Genomic DNA, 18,914 nt, shown 5'->3' on the forward strand with positions numbered 1-18,914 from the left:
TTCCAAAATACTTGCAAATAATTTTTTTTTCTAATAATGCTTGCAGGAAGTACAGACCATGTGTTCTTAGAAAACTGACATACTTGTGTTTTTCAAGATCATCAGTACCAGAAATGAGCAATATTTTCACAGGAGACTTATCCTACACTGAAAATCATGCATTTAAACATGTGTGATGTGCATCAAACATATATTCTCCCAGAAAGGTATTTCATTGCTAAATGGTCACAGAGCCTGTAAAGGCAGCTGTTTCATGCAATCCTTCCCATACAGTCAATAATATACTTAGATTACAGAAAACTGAATCAGAATATATGACAGATAGCTTGGAACTTCTTACATACTACTTACAATTATCCTCTACATATTCTACTAAACTCATCATTCTCACAATTATTCTCTACATATTCTACTAAACTCATCATTCTTACTTAAAAATAAGGACATCTTTAAAGTGTTCACTTACTCTGCTAAAGCTGTCGTGTTGAAGGAATTATCCTGAATGCTGAAACAGAAACAAGAAAACATCAGATAAGTCAGCAAGGCAGGCAGGCTCCCTGTATCCTTCTCAGTTGTAGGAACACATGCACAAACATGGCATTGCAAGGCAAGTCTCTGTGCGTTAGCTCTACATGCACGACTGTACCTTTGGCTGCTCTGCACATGCTCATAATCGAGGAACCATAGGGATTAGTCCTACAACACTCACAAAGCCCATCCAGCAGCGCTTTGAATTAATACAGGGATGCAGGTAGTCTGTGAGGCTCAGAAAGGGATCACATTCTTTTATAACTCTAACAGTGCTGCTAATAAAGGCTTTGGTTTACAAACAAGTATTTGGCATTCTGTCCTTTAAACATTTGCTCTATGTAATTGGCTCATCAAACACAGTTGTTTTTATTACTTAAATAGGGTTGCTCAGCTAAGATCTCTGGAGGTTTTTTCTTCTTGTTTAGTGGTGTCTTACACACTCAGCTCATGGCCAAACCCCAGGGGAAGCTATGAAAAAACAATCTGGCAGAAAGGACAGTTCAAGTAGCAAAAGGTTATTAAGCTAACAGCAAGCAATAGATGAAACCATTCCTATGAAAGGAATAGGCTGCTGTGCTCCTGCAACAAAATGTTTCCGACCTGATGTAATACATTCAGTAGGGGTCAACTGAGGATACCGTAAACGGCTGGATTTGAGGCAGCGGTGGAATTCCTCCTTGAACAACACCTCTCAAATCCAGTAAATACACTGTTGGATCATCCTAAAATCTTATAGCAGCAGAAAAAAAAATTAAAAATCTCACTGCTACATACCAGAGCTGGGATTTTTTTTTTGTTTGGGTGGGGGAGGAGAAGGCAATGCAGACAACAGCATCTTATGAGCACTCCTGTTTGTGACAATGGGACCTCGCAGACGACAGCACCAAGCGGAGCAGAGATACAGAGAGGCGCGGCGTCCTCCTCCCCGCAGCAGCTTGTGCCGCTGCGTGGTGTTGACACACATTTCCCAGGCAGCAGCAGCAGCCAGGAGCCACAGCCGTGACCATTTCCCTTCTCTCACCAACAGCGCTAACAGTGTATCTTATCTTCACCTCTTGCCAGCCTTCCTACCTGCTTGCACACACTATTTTGCTCCTTTCTTTCCCATATTTGTATGTATATGTCAATTTATATAATGGCACAAATTACCTGGGGGTCAGAATATCACAGCCAGTCTGTAGGGACTTCTGCCCTACAGAGTATGTATATGTATTTATATAATGGCACAAATTACCTGGGGGTCAGAATATCACAGCCAGTCTGTAGGGACTTCTGCCCTACAGAGTAGCACGTTTTGTGAGAGAAGGGTGAACAGAATAGCTAAATTTAATGGTTAGCATTTAAATCTTGCCTTAGACCTAAAATTGCGAATTTTTTCTCCTCCTGTTTCTAGTTTCTTACATCTGACTGTACAAATATAAATTTCTTTATTGTTTTTCTATTTGCAGGAGAGTGCCTCAACAAAAGGTACGCTTCTAGCTGTTGTGGCAATCGAAAACTCAATTTACATGCTCAAAAAGTAGAGGGCCATTAAAAAAATCTTTTATTACTTTTAATAAATATATTTCAGAATGCTTAAGTGCTTAGCTCTTGATTTTTAATGGTTAGGCTAGGTTTACAGCTAGCATTTCAAGTGTGTAAAGTAGGAATCCAACTTTCTATCACAAAATCACATTGATAAGCATCACAGCTTAATTAGAGTAGAGCTTAAAGAGAGACTGGGCATTTATCCCGACTCCCCTGCATACATCCACACAAGAAGGGGAGCGAACACAGAATGCTCTTGTAAAGATAACTTCCCTGTTTCTACGTGCAAAAGTTAAGGTCAAGTTCTCTGCTAATTCATGCTCTGTGCGAACATACTGCAGGGCTTTGTTGCAATTACTAGGAACAGAATATGATTGAAGATCAGTTTGTAAAACAGGGATGCTTTGGACTGAGACCAAGTTTGAAATGTCATCGCTTTTCCATTGTTTGTCTGAACTTCAGCGCTATACAGCTGTTGCTAAATCTCTTCTAGGCAAGCACTTTACATTTATTTCAGGTCACTCACAAACTTCCATTTGTTTTAAAGATGGTGCTTGACCAGTGTTATTGGATAGTCTCTTCTTGCAAGGTTGTGAAACCATTCAACAAAAAACAAATTCCATGTAAAACAGAACAGTATTAATAAATACATGAAAGTAAAGGCCAGCTAAACCCAGGATCCTGTTTCAGAGCTAATCTCACAATCACATAGATGAAGCCATCCTGCTCCTGGGGGAACCTGAGGGAGGAACTACAGTAGACTCACAACAACTTTACTTCTCTTCTTTTCCTCCCGGAAGGAAGTAATTTCTCTTTAGCGGCAAAAGTTTATTTCACCAACAATGTTGGCTTGGCCCTATCGGCTGACCCCACTTCCTTTCACCTGCTTCCTATCCACGTGCTCTGGGTGACACTAGAGCTGGCAAAGAGCCCCTGGCCTTACCCCATCTTACAAGGGAGAGCCAAAGATGGTTCAACCTGCATCTCTGTTTCCCTCTAAGTCCCAGGCACAGGGAAAACATAATACTGCTGTTACCTTCTAATTTTCAATAATGACATTAAAGTCAATTAGGCCTGTGATGCTATAAAACATCACTCTTCAACATACTGAAATTCTCAGTGCCAGATATATTTCATCACTCCTTTTGAGATGACGTGTCAGGTCTCTCATCATCTTGAAGTCCCGATGAAAATGATGCTACACCTGTATGTGAAGAAAGCTTTGGACTTCACCACTGAGTAGCAGATATGCTTTTAAGGACTTTATGTTTTGAAGTCATTAAAATACATCTTTCTGAAATTCTGAAAATAAAGGCTTTTAAAACAGTTTTTCCTTATTTATGCTGAACAGTTCAAGTGATTCATATGTTTTCAATATCATATCTATGGAAAGACACTTTCTCTGTTAAAAAGCTTCCCATTTTATACCCAGTTTTGTTCTTACCCTCTTTTGCCAAATGTTGATCAAGCCAACATAAATATCACGTGCCAGCTTTCAGCTGAGAACAAAAATGTCAGAGAACCCCAAAGCAAACATCTACATATATTTTGGAGATACCAGGATTCAGAAATAGTTGCTGTTCACTTCTGAAAATTTGACTAATATATTGCCTATTTATGGCTGACAAATATATTGGCATAGAAATTCCATTCTTTATTTGTTTTGTATCATCAAGAGTATTACTGCTAGGTCAGGAGGAAGATTGAAATGGGAATCACTTAGCCTCCAGCTCAGTTTTGCATGTAATAGACGCACATGCTCAATATAAATGATACGTTCATAAGCTCAGAACAGCATTAGTTGGCACTATAAACATGTATCAGGCAGTGAATGTTTTACAAAGACAGTGTGGTCTAGTTACAGAAGACTGCGAAAGAAGAGTCAGATTGTGAGACAAAAGTGGGCAGAAGTAGTTCTGGCTTAAGGAGAACAGCAGAGACTGCAACAATCAAGATCAAAAGGCCAGAAAAAAAGGAGGAATAGTGAAGCTTGCCAAGCCACAGTTGTCTAAATGGTCACAAACACACACACACCCCTGCAGACTTTATGGCAGCTTGGTTTCACCTGCAGAACAGAACCTTTGCCTCAATTTCCAGAATTTGCTCATCTCAGTAAATGACTCTGTTCTCTTAAGGGCATTTCTGACTCAGGTAAATGATGAGGCCTTTCAGCCTTAACTACAGAATAATGAAGAATTTTTATTGGGAAATAAACTGTTTAGAGGAAGAATTACATATTTACAAAGACCTCTAAACTCTCTAAGGTTCTGGGAAAGTCAGTATTTCTGCATTTAATTTCTACTATCTAATGACAAATCCAGTGTAATCCTATAGGGTGTGATTAGCATTTATTGCAAGACTATTTTCTTTATTATTTGTTATTCCACAGAGTCCAAAGCGCTTGTGCTGAAATTGCTGCATCAGAGGCAATTACATTTTGCACTGTGGTTAGGCCATACAAGGGATCTGCACTAGATGCTATGGAAGGACGCGAGAGGCATGGTATGACATGCTGTGCGTGACAAGGAGCCCAAGGCGACTCCCTCCAGCTCTGGGAAGAAGTTACTCATGTTCTACTACCCAAGTAAAGGGAAAGTTGGAATGATCTCCCCCCTACTGCCTCTTCTGGCTGAAGTCAAGTCATCCCTGCCAGAACCAGCTGAGCTCAGAGACTCATAAAAATATTGAGCAAATTTGTTTGCCTTGGAGTACTGTGTTCCTGCCAAGTAGCAATACCCTGAACAGCTCCAACAGTCCTTCATCTCCCTCTCAAATTGTACCAACATGGAGACACACTCACTCCTACCTGTATGCATACACAGCATATGCTTTCATGGACAAAATACATTCAATTCCGCCAAGGAGCACATTAAATATGCTTGTTTATTAGGTCACTCTGCTACTTCTGAGGTCACACTTATGACAGAACACTTATTTAAGCAGAAAACAAACTGAGGGTCTCTGCAGTAACTCATCTCTGCCTTCAGCAAGTCTGTTCTCTTCCAACACACAGGACTTTCTTATGGGATAAGAGCAGGGATCATTCTGCAGCAAGTTCCAGTGCCTTGTCCTTTCTTCAGAAGTGATCCTGCAGGATACTTTTGCTATTTTCCAATCAGTAAGGCATAAACCAAGGAGCTGCCATGTGAGAAAGAAGTCACATGCCTCTTTCCTGTAGTAATAAATACTGAATGCTACACTCTGTGGCTCAAAATATTCATGTGTTCACTGACTTGCTTTCTTGACGCGAAGTCTGCCTTTTTATGGGTAATATTCTCAGAGACATCAGAAAACATCTTAAGACAAATTAAACTAAAATACAGCAATTACATGCAGGAGCTGGTTGGCGAGCACTCAATCCAGTTCCTGTATCTTTGATTTTCTCAGTGACCTAATTAGCATGTCATCTGAGTGAATGGTCCTGGGGGGAAAAAGCATTCAGCTGATCTTGCTGTATGTCTTAAAATGCACAGACAAGCTCATGCAGGAAGAGACTCGAGCTGAGCGTAGGTGCAAACACAGTTGTCATAGTCCAATCCAGGGCAATTCCATAAGGCGTATATATGTTGGGTTGGATAAAGCTTTGTGCAACTGCACAGACTTTCAGGGTTATATTTTCTGAAGATATTTCAGTGAGCAATCAAAGTGCACATACTTCCTTACTCAAACCTTCTAAGCAGTGGGCCCATGAATCCCACACACACTCCCATAGCACACCCAAGTTTGCACTGAGGGAGCTACATCTACCCTGTAGCTCAAAAGGCACAGCCATATATCAGTCAGATCCCTGCTCTTTTAAAGGGAAAAATATCATGGAAATGCACAATTTTGTGCAGACTGGAAATTCTGATTTGTGAACCACTTCATTCCCATCACTTGGGTTACATTTCTGCAGCTCAGGTGCACACACCTGAGCGAGCACTAACCCTGCCAACGGGGAAACCTCCCAAGAACACAGGTAATCACTGGGGCGGGGAGCCCACACTAAGCTCCCTGCTTTAAGGCTACACCGCTACTGGCTCTGGTTAATTAGCATAAGCCTACTTTGTATAGGTCTGCTGACTTGAGTAAAAGTGTGCTAAGCTAGAAATACAGAACTGTGCCTCTAATTTTGTTATTGAAGAATAAGCTGCTTTATGAAGTCACATCAGCTCTGCTCCAGCATGTACTAGGCTGCACGATAAATCCAACTATACCAGTCAAACTGGTGCTAGTGACTGAGCCATTATAGGCACAAAAACTTTCTTGACTGCAGACATCCACTGCAGATAATTTAATACTGCCACAGATGACAAAACTATTTCCAGCAAGTTTACACCAAAGTCAGGCTAGACTCAACACAGCACTAATTCAAAACCAGTTTTTCCTCTGAGCATTGCAAGATGGGAAAAAATGCACACACACACGCACACACACCCCTCTAATTCTACTGAGGTGCCCAGAATGCTTCAACAGATCACTACACCTAAAAGTAAACATTCTTATTTAAGAAGCCTTGATCTTTACCACTACTTACTTAAGAAAACATAGGAGTTGCAAGAATGACCTCTCTGAATTAATTTATCTGCCTGATGTGTCTGCAAGCTCACCATGTTCCTTTTGCTTGTGATAGTAGGAAGAGAAGAGAAGCAAATAAAGACAAAGACATTGTAAAAAATAATACTTCTTCCCTGGAGCAGAACACGTATGGAGAATGTGTTTAGATAATGGCAGCAATGGTTTTTTTTTTTGTTTTGGTGGTGGTGACTTTTTAAAACAATGTTCCCTCTTTTTTGTCCAAGCTATCTTAATAGTGCAGGAATGCTGCAGGGTCACGTTCCTCCTTTACACTCCCAGTCTGATTATTTTAAAGGCCTACTAAAAACAACAGAAAACATTAACAGTATTAATTAGTATTACATATAGTAAAGTTATTAAGAGGAATTAGCATCTTATGAATATCAAAATAAAAGTAAAGCCAGAATTAGTTTCTTCATCTGAAGACAACTGCAGAGAACCAGGCAGCTCAGCCAGGAATAGATTTCACTCTCAAACATTCAAGAACTTCCTTTTCTTTCTAAGAGTGCAGATCTTGCTGAACAATTTGAATGTGATCATACAGCTAGAGGCCAGACTGTAATTTATGAGCAAGAATGCCAAATTAAGGCTTAAATGTATAGCTTTCACAGCATTTTCCAATACAAAATTAAATGGAAAGGTGAACTTGAGCTAAACCACATTCTCAGAAAGTTGTATATTTGAAAGTAAAGGGAAAACCAAGCAAAAAGCTGCTTATATATTCAAAAAAACATTAATGCCTTTTTCTGTTGGGTCTGTAGATGAGTGGAACCACACAATTTAGTTCTTGTTAAGCCCAGACATGAGAAAGACATATGCAAGATATGTATGAAGGTACCCTCAAAATTCTTGGCTGTTTCTTGGGGAGATGACTGTCGCTATCTAGAGCAATGCTGATTATGCTGGGTAATCTACTTGTTTTCTGAAAGCAAAAAAATAAACAAGAAAGCACATGCTTTTTTCTCAGATTTCCCTTTGCAGAGATCTTCCTCACCACCTGGGAATCCAGTTGTGTCACCTGTGTGCACAGACGCACACATGTATGCATGCGTGTATAAACATGGTTATGTTCCTTCCAAACATCTATTCACAGAACCATAAACCTGAAAGACTTCAGTATTTGCCTTTTTCCACATCTGTCTGTAGTAGTATACTTACTTACGAGGTACTTCGCAAATCTTGCTCACTATCCTCCATGTAACTAGCAGAGTAGTACATACTACCTTGGTTCACTTGTAGCTTTATCTTCCCAGCAGCACAGAAGCCAGAATGATATAAAACAAAATCAATACCAATGTAGAAGTCACATAACAAAACCAACTTACAGCAATTGCTTCCTAAAGTCAGAGCTTATTCTCAGTAACATATAGGCAACACCTCTTTAACATTATCAAAGAGCTCCATTATCAGCAATTACGTGTTTTCAAAGGGCACCTGGCCTTGTCCCCAGGCGTGCACTGTGCATCACATGACAATCACTGATTAGTCCCATTGATGTCTGAGGGACAGTTCAGGTAACATTAAAAACAGATTCACACTGAATCCCCTCTAAGCCTCTTTCCAGTTTACAAAACGTGTGTGTGTATTTCTACGCTCTGACTACAAGCAGAAAACACCAACAGGCTGCTTTCAGGGGGCTGGGCAGCTGTACCTGGGGTCCATGCAAAGCTGTGCTAGTTTACACCACCCGAGGACGTTGCCCGCAATATTTATAGCTCAGCAGGGCTGATCCCTTTGATCTGATGTGCCTGAATACTTTTTGGGTATAAAGCCAGACAGACCCTTCAAGTCCTTGAATATTCCTTTTTCATAGCTTGCTTCCTACTTTCTATTTTTGTTGCACTGCAGGAAAATCTAACTGGTACAGACAGATTATGAAGTATTAATATATAAACTAATCAGAGATATGAAATGTAAAATTACACCATTATATGCCACTTAACTTCAACACAAACCACTTTCTATTTATGAATTTAGATCATATTCAGAGAATTCTGAATAACCACTACTGTTTGTGTGACACCGAGAGATTACTAAAATTCAGAAAGAGAATAGAAATAAATGAAGTTACAAAAGTATAAACTGTAACTTATGACTCTTGTAGCATAATAAATAACCAGAACTACTTCTCATTTGGAAACAAAAGAAAATATGGGCAGTAACACACGGATGTTTAGGAGTGAACTTAGCTTTACACCACACTACTCTACACATTTGAAATCTCTGAAAAACTAAAGATAACATTGTTTCTTACACCTGAAAAAACAAGGAATCTCCATTTGCACACACAAGATACAACTGTACAAGACACGGGATCCCACAGAGAGTTTTTTAACCCATTCACTGCAGTCAGTATCTTTATACATATGAATCTTGTTACTCCTTTGCCGAGTGTTTATTAATTTCAGCGGCTAGTAAGGGCAGAAGAGAAGTTGATGTCATTAAGTCAAAATTGATGTAATGTGTTTATTTACATGTAAAGTATAAACTGTAACTTATGACTCTTGTAGCATAATAAATAACCAGAACTACTTCTCATTTGGAAACAAAAGAAAATATGGGCAGTAACACACGGATGTTTAGGAGTGAACTTAGCTTTACACCACACTACTCAACACATTTGAAATCTCTGAAAAACTAAAGATAACATTGTTTCTTACACCTGAAAAAACAAGGAATCTCCATTTGCACACACAAGATACAACTGTACAAGACACGGGATCCCACAGAGAGTTTTTTAACCCATTCACTGCAGTCAGTATCTTTATACATATGAATCTTGTTACTCCTTTGCCGAGTGTTTATTAATTTCAGCAGCTAGTAAGGGCAGAAGAGAAGTTGATGTCATTAAGTCAAAATTGATGTAATGTGTTTATTTACATGTTCTTTTCTGAACTTGCTGCATGCGTCACATAAATATAAAATCAAGACAGATTCAATTTCTCACAGGCCCCTCTGGAGCCCCCTCTGAGCCATGGTAAAAGCCTACCAAAAACAGCATTTAGTTAATTTATTTCTGGCTGTCAATTCAGCATAATATTTCTTCCCAGCCATCTTACCTCTCATAGAGAGGAAAAGCTGTCCACATGGCAAACAATTTTGGACAAGGAGAAGAGAAAAGACAGAAAAAAAAAGAATGTGGTGGGCAAAAGGAATGAAACTGATATTGGAGGACACAATAGGAAGGCACGAACGAAATCCAGAATAAATACAACAAACAACATAAGCCAACAATCACAATGTAAAACGCAGTTGTGATGGGCAGCTGGGGGAGGTCCCTTTACTTCTGGGCATTAGCTCATCTATTTTTGTGGGGGTTTGTGAAGTTCCAGTTGCTCATTCTCATTTCCACTATGAAAAATGCACGGTAATGGATCCCACCATTTTTTTTCCAAGTTGTTTTTCTGAATTTCTATTCACTACAATGTATAGTCAATGACATTTGAAACCCACTGATTCAGACAATTAACTTTTCCAATATCATGATCCATTGACATCAGAAAAGTCTCATCAGTTGTGGCATATTCCCCTGCACTTGTATTTCACTGAAATGCAGTGAATGAGCCACTCAATATTAGCAGCCACAGTCAGTGGTCAACTCCTGCTCAGCTGCTACCTTGCTGTTTTAATTTCTTCTCATAGCAAGTAGTCCTCCTCTATTTGGCTTCTATTTCTATCCAGGCTCATGATCTGTGCTAGTGTCCTACCACCTACTATTTTAACTTACCAGAAGGACAATGCATCGCTCCTCAGCACAGATAAAAGTTTGTGCTTCTGAAGTTTGAGAAAATGTTTAACTCTCAACATGTTTTGTTTTGTTTTTCCCAGTAAGCAAAATATTTTTCTTTTTTCTTTTAGATTGAGGGAAAGACAGAGGAAATTCTATTTCACCCAAATGTACATTCTCAGCAGATTATGTCTTTCAACACAGTAAAACAGCCAGGACAGGACACAGCACTCTACAGAAATTAAATAATACAATCCTGTTATGTAATATGCAGCTTTGTGGCATAAAACCAGAACCCTACAGAAAATGTAAGTAAATGATACAGAGATGTCTTCTACACATATTTGAATTTACCTTCTCATTACTTAAAAGCATTTTCTTTTGTATAATCGTTGTTTTGGGAAGAGATAAACCTGCGGCAGGCACTGAAACACAGGGAACACAGGGCCTAATTTCTTCACAAAGCTGAGGAAATATCCACGTAACCACACACCATCTGTAGTCTTGATGTTTTATTCTCCTGCTGCACTGCGTACTGTTTAAGTGTGCGTGCTTTTATCTTGTGAGCTGGCTTGGTTCCCTTGCTGTGCAAGAAATATCCTGAGATAGCACCAAGCTCAAGCATGTCTGCAGACATGCCCTGTACCAGGGCCACTGGGACATATCCCTTTCTTAGGTAACGGAGTTTCTTGCCCCAGATACCAAGAGCTAAGTTCTGACATAGGCAGACCACAGGTGATCTACCATCCATGGCACCATGGAAAAGTCCTTACAACAGCCCATGATTTTCATGGGGCCAAGCTTTGCAACTCTTTCCAACTCGTAAGGGGAGGTCGTCTTCCAAGAACCAGGACAAATCTCACTTAATGAGACTTTGCAAAAGAGCTGTCTTTTCATTCTGACTTAGAATGTCTCACGGAGGTCTCCAGAATTAGTTCAGTAAACTGCTGTAGCACACACAGAGGACAGCAGTCAGTCCTTCGGTTATAAAATACGTTCCACGTTCTCTTTTTCACTTGGTTATTTGTTTTAATATGTTCTCATCCCAGGTTAGCAACAGCTTTTAAGGCTCAAAAAGATTTGAAAGCAAGAATTTTCTCTGGGATGACCTTGTGCAGCTTTACAACAACTGATGACGCTGAACAAATGACCTCTTCTCACAGAAATTTGGTCCCAATGAAAACTATTTGTGACTCAAGTATTTTCTGTATAGATCTGCTGAAAGGAAGCAGGACCATATGGGAAAGACATTTATGCAGGAAGCAGCTTTACCACTTTGCTATCTATTGCAATAGTTCTGTTACAAAAGGGCAGTGAAAATTACTTTTCCCTTTTGAGGCATTTAAAACCTTTGTTGTAAAGCACATTGAGTGCTCTTCATAACATCATCACATTTTCTAAGTCAAATTGTCTGTCCCCTGACCTCTTTGATAAACTAGAGAAAATGGTTTTTGGTTTTACATTATTCAGTAGAGAAGTAAAAATAAGAAAGATATTTTCATTCTAATTTTAATAATATTTTTCATCTAGCAGTCATGCAGCACCGATCAGCAAAATACCAGTCATGGAGGAAAGCTTTATTTCTAGGTGAGCTATCCAATTTTGGAGAGAATCAGTCTTTAGAAAAATTCTCAGAAGCAGAGCCAGTGAAAAATAATAAATAATCCTTGAAACCGTGACTGTAATATCTTTTTTTTTTCTGTAAAGATTATAAGGAAATGACATCTTGCCTTTATACTAACAAAAATGCTGACAGTACTTATTAAAAAAGAGCAATGAAAATTGCAGTCTAAATGTAGGCATATTCAGGAATATTCAGAGCTACAGTAACTTCCCTCTCTTTGCTGATGCTTGAAGAACTACAGCCTACATTTTCTATCCCAATTCCAGGCTCCCAAACCCACATTTAAGCACCTACACAGTTTCAGACTAATTTTAGGTAGCCACCAAGCTGAAAACATTTGGCCAATACATATTATGTTAATTTTGTGTCTAGAATGGTGGTTGTAAAGGCCCTGAGATTATTCCTAACACTACAGCTGTATTGATGCATGCTCACTACAAATATAGAAGGAAAAAAACCCAACACATCCAAACCCAGCTTCAACAGCTATTAAGCCATCAACCCAGTTACCATCTCAGGACATATTTGCCGCCCCCTGCCCTTGTTTTTTCTGTTCCTCACAGATCATCTCCATTCTGTATAACTACCCAAAGCTCCTGTCTCAGCCACTGGAGGTGGCAAAAGGGCTAACATAAACCAGGATGACTATTAATATCTCCTACTAACCCCCGCAGTAATGGTGCAAATCATGGATTGATAGTGAGGTCCCTTACTTGCTTGTCTTTCTCCTCGACTCAACACTTGGCACATATTTCATTGCTTGTTTTATGCAACCAGCCACTCACGTGTTTGGAAAGAATGGGCCAAATAATGACATTCAACTGCCCGATGCAAAAATGTATTCAGACGGGGCATCATGCAGAGCAGGGAAAAGGCATTCTCCAAAGCAGTAATAGTTCTTCATGCAGCATTACTCATAGCTGCGTGGAGAAACAGGAAAACCAAATAATCTATAGCTACCAAAAAGTAAGCATGACTCAATTTGAATGACTCATGGTTGTGACTAACCTGTTTAATAGCTCTCTTGAAAAAAGTCAGCCTTTAAATAATTTCTGCGTGTTCTTTCTCAATTGCCCTGCATTCCATAATTTTGATTTGAAGAATGATTACCAAAGCAAAATCACAGTGTAGGTCTAAGCAAATCACAATGATATATAAATGTCTGTTGAAGTTTTAAATAAAACATATAGTAAGTAAGTGTTAGGAAAGTGTATTTGTCTAGAATCTAGCAGATTATTTCTTAGGCAAACATAAGGCAAATACAGCTGAATGCTAGGCTGGAGGGATGGAGAGTTGAGCCATCCTGCTATCAGGTGCCTGCACCCTGCCTGCAGGTGCTCTACAACTCATTGCTCAATCGCATTATAGTTTTGTGCAGTGAATTTCAAGCAGAATAAAAAAGTAGCTGAGTTCTCTCTCAGAAGCAAATGCAGCTGAGGTCAGGAACAGCAGTGCTTTTAAGGAGAGCTTGAGGAACAGTCATCTTCTGGCAAAAAGCATTTTGCATTTCTAAATCAGTAGGGATATTAAATCTATAAAAGAGAGGAAAGTTTAGAGTTCATTCATTATTAGCCCACTCTTCAATACAGGGTCAGCACTCCTCCTCATTGTTAAAATGAATCCCCACTATTTAAAAAAGTTTATAAAACCACAACTACTGTTTGCACCTGTGATGTAGAGTAGGCAAATGAATTCATTACTAGTTCATTTTTACAAATAGTCATATGCAAAGTCAAACAGCAAATAGGCAGGAGAAAAGGAACTGAATGAAACCTATTCTCCAAGTGCATCACCAAAGAAAGCTTTTTAGTTTCAACTCTTACCACAAAGCGTCCTGTCACCCTTTGCAGCAAATGATGTTCACATCCACCCAATGCAGCCAGCACTAACTGAAAAGGCTGTGAAATCAGCTGAAGAGATATACTGAAATTGCCCATTATATGGTGCTGTAATTCATCTGCTATTCTACTCTATCATTTGGTGAATCTCTAGAGGTACCACGTTTCAAAATTACACTTACATCCAAAACTACACATACAATAAATCATCCATGTAACATTTCTCAAGAGTCCCTAAGCAAGTTTATCTGACATTGCCACTAATGGAAAAGAGGATTAATGGGCTTTATTATTATTTATTACCCTCCCCTTGACTGTAGAAAACCCAGTTGTTTTCCCCAAGTTGTTGCTAAGGGCCTTGATCTGAATCCCTACTTACAGCCTTAGGTGGAAGAAGCATGAGAAAGGGAACAAAAGGTTTGTGCTGTCACTTGGATCAGGCAGGACATACTAAATTTAATCCATACTGTAAGGAGCATTTGATTGATTGATTAACAACTGCTGTAGACCAGTCAAGCATCTCTCTCTGCTGTCTGGGAGAAAATTTCCATGTAATTTATCAGAAAATGTTTATTTATGTGTGCTGATGAACTCCTGAGTTTCCACTATCCTCAGCAACCTCACTTCCTTGCTTGTGCACTGTACACTTTTCAACAAATCTGAAACTCAAAAGTATGATAAACTGATTACAATTAATGCAGCAGTCATTGTGATAAACCATATAATACACCTTCAGGAGTTTCATCTTATGCATCAAAGCTGCAGAGGCTCTGTAAATAATAAATATGCCAATGCACACATATTCAAGCTCTCACCCAAATACCTTTTAGCTCACAGCAAAATAAGACTATAAAGCATTTCCTCAGTTTATTTTTAGGAGGTGGTCATTTCATTTTCTGGGAAAAATTACGTTATGCAAAAACTATATTATGCCACCCTACATTTCATTAATATTTCGTTTGTTGGCAGAAGTCTGTTCCAATTTTCAAAATCCATTATGAATGTAGGGAATGATGCCCATGAAAAGGGTGAGTCACAACACTGCTGCCACTCACAATGAATAATCATCAACTTTTTTCATAATGTTCTCTGATCTGTGCAAAAAATAACTTTCTGCTTTAACAGGAAAACTTTGAGAAACAGTAAAACTGGAAACACGTCTCAGATTTAGTCTCGATAAATAGTGACATTCTCTCATATTGTTTAAAAGTAATCTTAACAAAATGAAATATTTATTATTAGTAGCAATCTGTTTACACAGCAATACAAAGTACACAACTAGAATAACGTCGGGACATACTCCTTCCCATGGCAGTGAAATTACATACAAAACATTACATACATGCAAAAGAATTAGTAAGAATTTCAGAGAGATATTGAGGAATTCCTGCAGATCTCAGTCAGCTATCTGGACAGGCTTTTTTTTACCTGGCTGTTTTGTAACAGTCTGCAAAACCTGCAAATGAAAAGTCACAGCAGCTACCCTTGAGCTTAATTCTCAGCCTCTCTCATACAGTGAGTTACATAGGACTTCATAAATAACAGTGCCGTTCCCCTGCTCCAGAAGCTCAGGCCTGAGATATGCACATAATAGCCAAAGCATGCAGCAACCCTCATCTCCAACCTCATATATGTGTTTTCCTAGAAAGCTGCCAAGTTGTTAATATGTTAGATGGGACATTCCTCACTGTGGAGCTCCTAGGAGATGAGCAGCGAGATTAGCCTCATGCAACAGAAAGTTCTGCTTTGCTGTACAGATACCCTAAAGTGCCCTTGCTATCTCCTACATTTTTGTTGTATTCTCTTCACCTGCTTCATCTCCCACTCGCAAAGCTGCTGGCCTCCTCAGGCTCTGAGGAGGACAAACCTTAGAAGTTGTTACTTAAGGTGTCTCTTCAGCAATTAAACATTTTAAGGAAATAACCTCAAAATTTCTCATGTATAAGCAGACTGCCTGGTTCCTCCATAAGTCATAAGGAGGCAAGCAGTAAGTCGGCTTCCAACTTGGGACCATTGCCATCATTTTAAAGTGTCATTATAGCATTGATGTAGACAGCACAATCCATTTCTTGGTGCTGAGCAGCCATCTAAGCCATGAAACATCCTAAGAATATAAGAATCGCATAGTTCCCATAACTCAAACCATCATCCAGCCATCTGTGTTTCTACATATGTTTCCACAGTGCACAGTTTTCAGTATATAATTTTTGCTATTGCTTAGGTCAACAAGACATATTCCTTAGCAAGAAGTCACCCAATTGTAAGATTAAAAACAACCACACAATTCTGAGAATCTGAAAACCTGTCATTAATCTAGTAAAACATTCTTGTAAATGCATACACAGACACAGGCAACATCTACATAACAAAGTACCTTCCTACTATCACTCACACAAACACAAATTAGAAATATATCAGCACTATTTCAATGGAGCTTCATGTTATTTACTTAGAACTGTTTTTAAGATGACTTTGCTAAATCCCTAGACATTGAATAGGAGCTTGAATATTCTTTTCCAATTGCTATTCAAAGTAAGATCAAAACTGAAAAGGTCTGGAGCTATAAACAGAGAGATGAAAGAAGTGCTGTTGCTTCCTTAAAAATCAATCTAAGAGAACTGAAGGGGACAAAAAGCATTAGTGCCTGGCAGGGATGTGCTGATGCTCTCGGGTTTACTGACACTAAGTCAATAACCCGCTAAGCCCCTTGTTCCACCCACCACGTATGCAAAAAAGCCTTTTGACTTGTGGGATCAAAACCAGATTCAGGGCAAGATAAAAAAGGGAGAAATGGCACTGCTCTTACACCTGAAAAAATTAAAAGTTAATGAATTGTTGGGGGTGAGGAGAAATAAAACCTGTTAAAAGATTGAAAAGGGTAGAAGTATCTCGGTTCATGGTTGTCAAGAAGGCTGACAAAACCTGAATTGTTCAAGTGGGGTGGGAAGATGCACTGAAAGAAAACAGAGAGGGGGGAATCGGTCTCATGTTGAACTTGAAAAAGAGAAGACAGAGAATTGAAAAGACTGAATCTTGATAAGTTTCCCATAAGCACAGAAAGAATTAATTATTATAACAGAAATATTAGACTAGCAGAAAAAGCACTGATAAGAGCCAAGGTGATTTATCTTTCCTGTATTTATAGACACACACAAGTCCCTTTTTTTTTTTTTTTTGCAAAACCTGTAATAAAGACCCTGCAAACCAAACTGTTTAGATGAGCCATCTTGTGAGTGACCTATTCTTACTGTGCATTGTAAAGACACTGTCATGCTTGACATCGTTTCCAGCTGTATCCAAAAATTTGCAAATCTAATTAATCCAGGGCAGAGGTTTGGGCTGGTAACTATGCTTGCTTTATTGTGCATTTCATTCAAAAAAATTGTAGACATTACACTATCTTTTTCATTGAATTAATGCTCGGAAACATGCATGACCATAAAAAGCCATCTGGTAATTCTAGCCATGGAATCAAGCCCAGTGACTGCTCTTTAACCTTAGCACCCCAGCTAGTTAGGATTTAATGTTTATGAAATAGATACACAGACAGTAACATATGCAAACAGGAAAACACCATCTGCATTTCTCCTTTGTTTATATATTCATTAAACTGGATTTCTGCGTGTGCAAATGATCAGTTGGTTGCATAAGTATGTGTGCAATACTTATTTACATTAAATCAGATAAAACTAATGCAAATTATATGGTAAACAGACTTTTTCATGTGTGCCGATTTTGATCTTCTGGCAGTTTGCTAATAGTCTGGGTTTTAGAATATTCTATGGAGTACAGTTTATACTTAACTTCTGTGAGTTTGGAACAATTAGAAATAATTACAGAACTGACTGATAAGAACTTGGATTAAAATTAAAATTACCATAAAATTAAAAAGAAATATTTTTGTACCCATTTTCCTTTCTGGATGGAATAAAAGCTAGTTTGACTTTTAAAAAAAAGTTTTCTTTTATTGACAGAATTGTATGAACTTTTTTTCATCTGCAACTACCTCGGATGAGTATATGATTTATACTTTGATTTATATTTATATCAGCCACAGCCAGATTTAAATTTTAATTCATTCCCTCCTCTTGCCAGCTCTAATTTGCAGGTGTTGTGCACATAGGCTTTCACTCTAAAACAGAAGCAGAAATTCTGGCACATTCAATGTTTGGAAGACATTCATATCTGTAATGATAGAGGCAAAACAGACAGGACAGATGGGCAGATGAGACTGGGGGATGGAAATAAATTAGGACTTGATGTTAACTGAGTACCAACTTAGAATCATAGAATCATTAAGGTTGGAAAAGACCTCTAAGATCATCGAGTCCAACAGTCAACCCAACACCACCATGCCCACTAAACCATGTCCCTAAGCACCTCATCTACACGTCTTTTAAATACCTCCAGGGATGGGGACTCAACCACTTCCCTGGGCAGCCTCTTCCAATGTTTAACCACTCTTTCAGGAAATAAATTTTTCCTCACGTCCATCATCATGATGCCATCCCTGTCTTCCAGCTCAGGGGGCTGAATACCCTGAGGATAACTGGTCTGACTGAGGCAAAGAAAGCATTACGTACCTCAGCCTTTTCCTCATCCTAAGTGACAATGTTCCCCCCTGCATCCAATAAAGGATGGAGATTCTCCTTGGCTCTCTTCTTGTCATTAATATATTTGTAAAAACATTTTTTGTTGTCTCTAACGACAGCGGCCAGATTGCGTTCTAGCTGGGCTTTTGCCTTTCTCATTTCCTCTCTGCATGACCTAACGAGATCCCTGTACTCTTCTTGAGTCGCCTGCCCCTTCTTCCACAAGCGGTAAACTCTCCTTTATTTCCTGAGTCCCAGCAAGAGCTCCCCATTCAGCCAGGCCGGTCGTCTTCCCCGCCCGTTCTTCTTACGGCATATGGGGCAGTCTGCTCCTGCGCCTTTAAGACTTTCTTCTTGAAGAACGTCCAGCCTTCCTGGACCCCTTTGCCCTTCAGGACCGTCTCCCAAGGGACTCTCTCAACCAGCGTCCTGAACAGGCCAAAGTCTGCCCTCCAGAAGTCCATGGTTGACGGTTTTGCTGCCCCCCCTCCCTACTTCAACTAGAATCTAGAAATCTA

General features: G+C 39.2%; 1 protein-coding gene across 2 annotated transcripts in view; it reads right to left on the minus strand.

The window, feature by feature from the left end:
- FAM13C (family with sequence similarity 13 member C) overlaps positions 1–543 on the minus strand; it is a 55,706-nt gene extending 55,163 nt beyond the window's left edge. For both annotated transcript variants that reach the window (XM_009290501.2, XM_009290500.2), the window contains exon 1: positions 467–543. In XM_009290501.2, the coding sequence (XP_009288776.1) occupies positions 467–528 (62 nt within the window). In that variant the 5' untranslated portion in view covers positions 529–543. The remainder of the gene's footprint in view (positions 1–466) is intronic.
- Between the last annotated feature and the right edge of the window lie 18,371 nt (positions 544–18,914).

Source organism: Aptenodytes forsteri, unplaced genomic scaffold (assembly GCF_000699145.1).
Source record: "Aptenodytes forsteri isolate BGI_AS27 unplaced genomic scaffold, ASM69914v1 Scaffold349, whole genome shotgun sequence".
In the NCBI taxonomy this organism is placed as follows: domain Eukaryota; kingdom Metazoa; phylum Chordata; class Aves; order Sphenisciformes; family Spheniscidae; genus Aptenodytes; species Aptenodytes forsteri.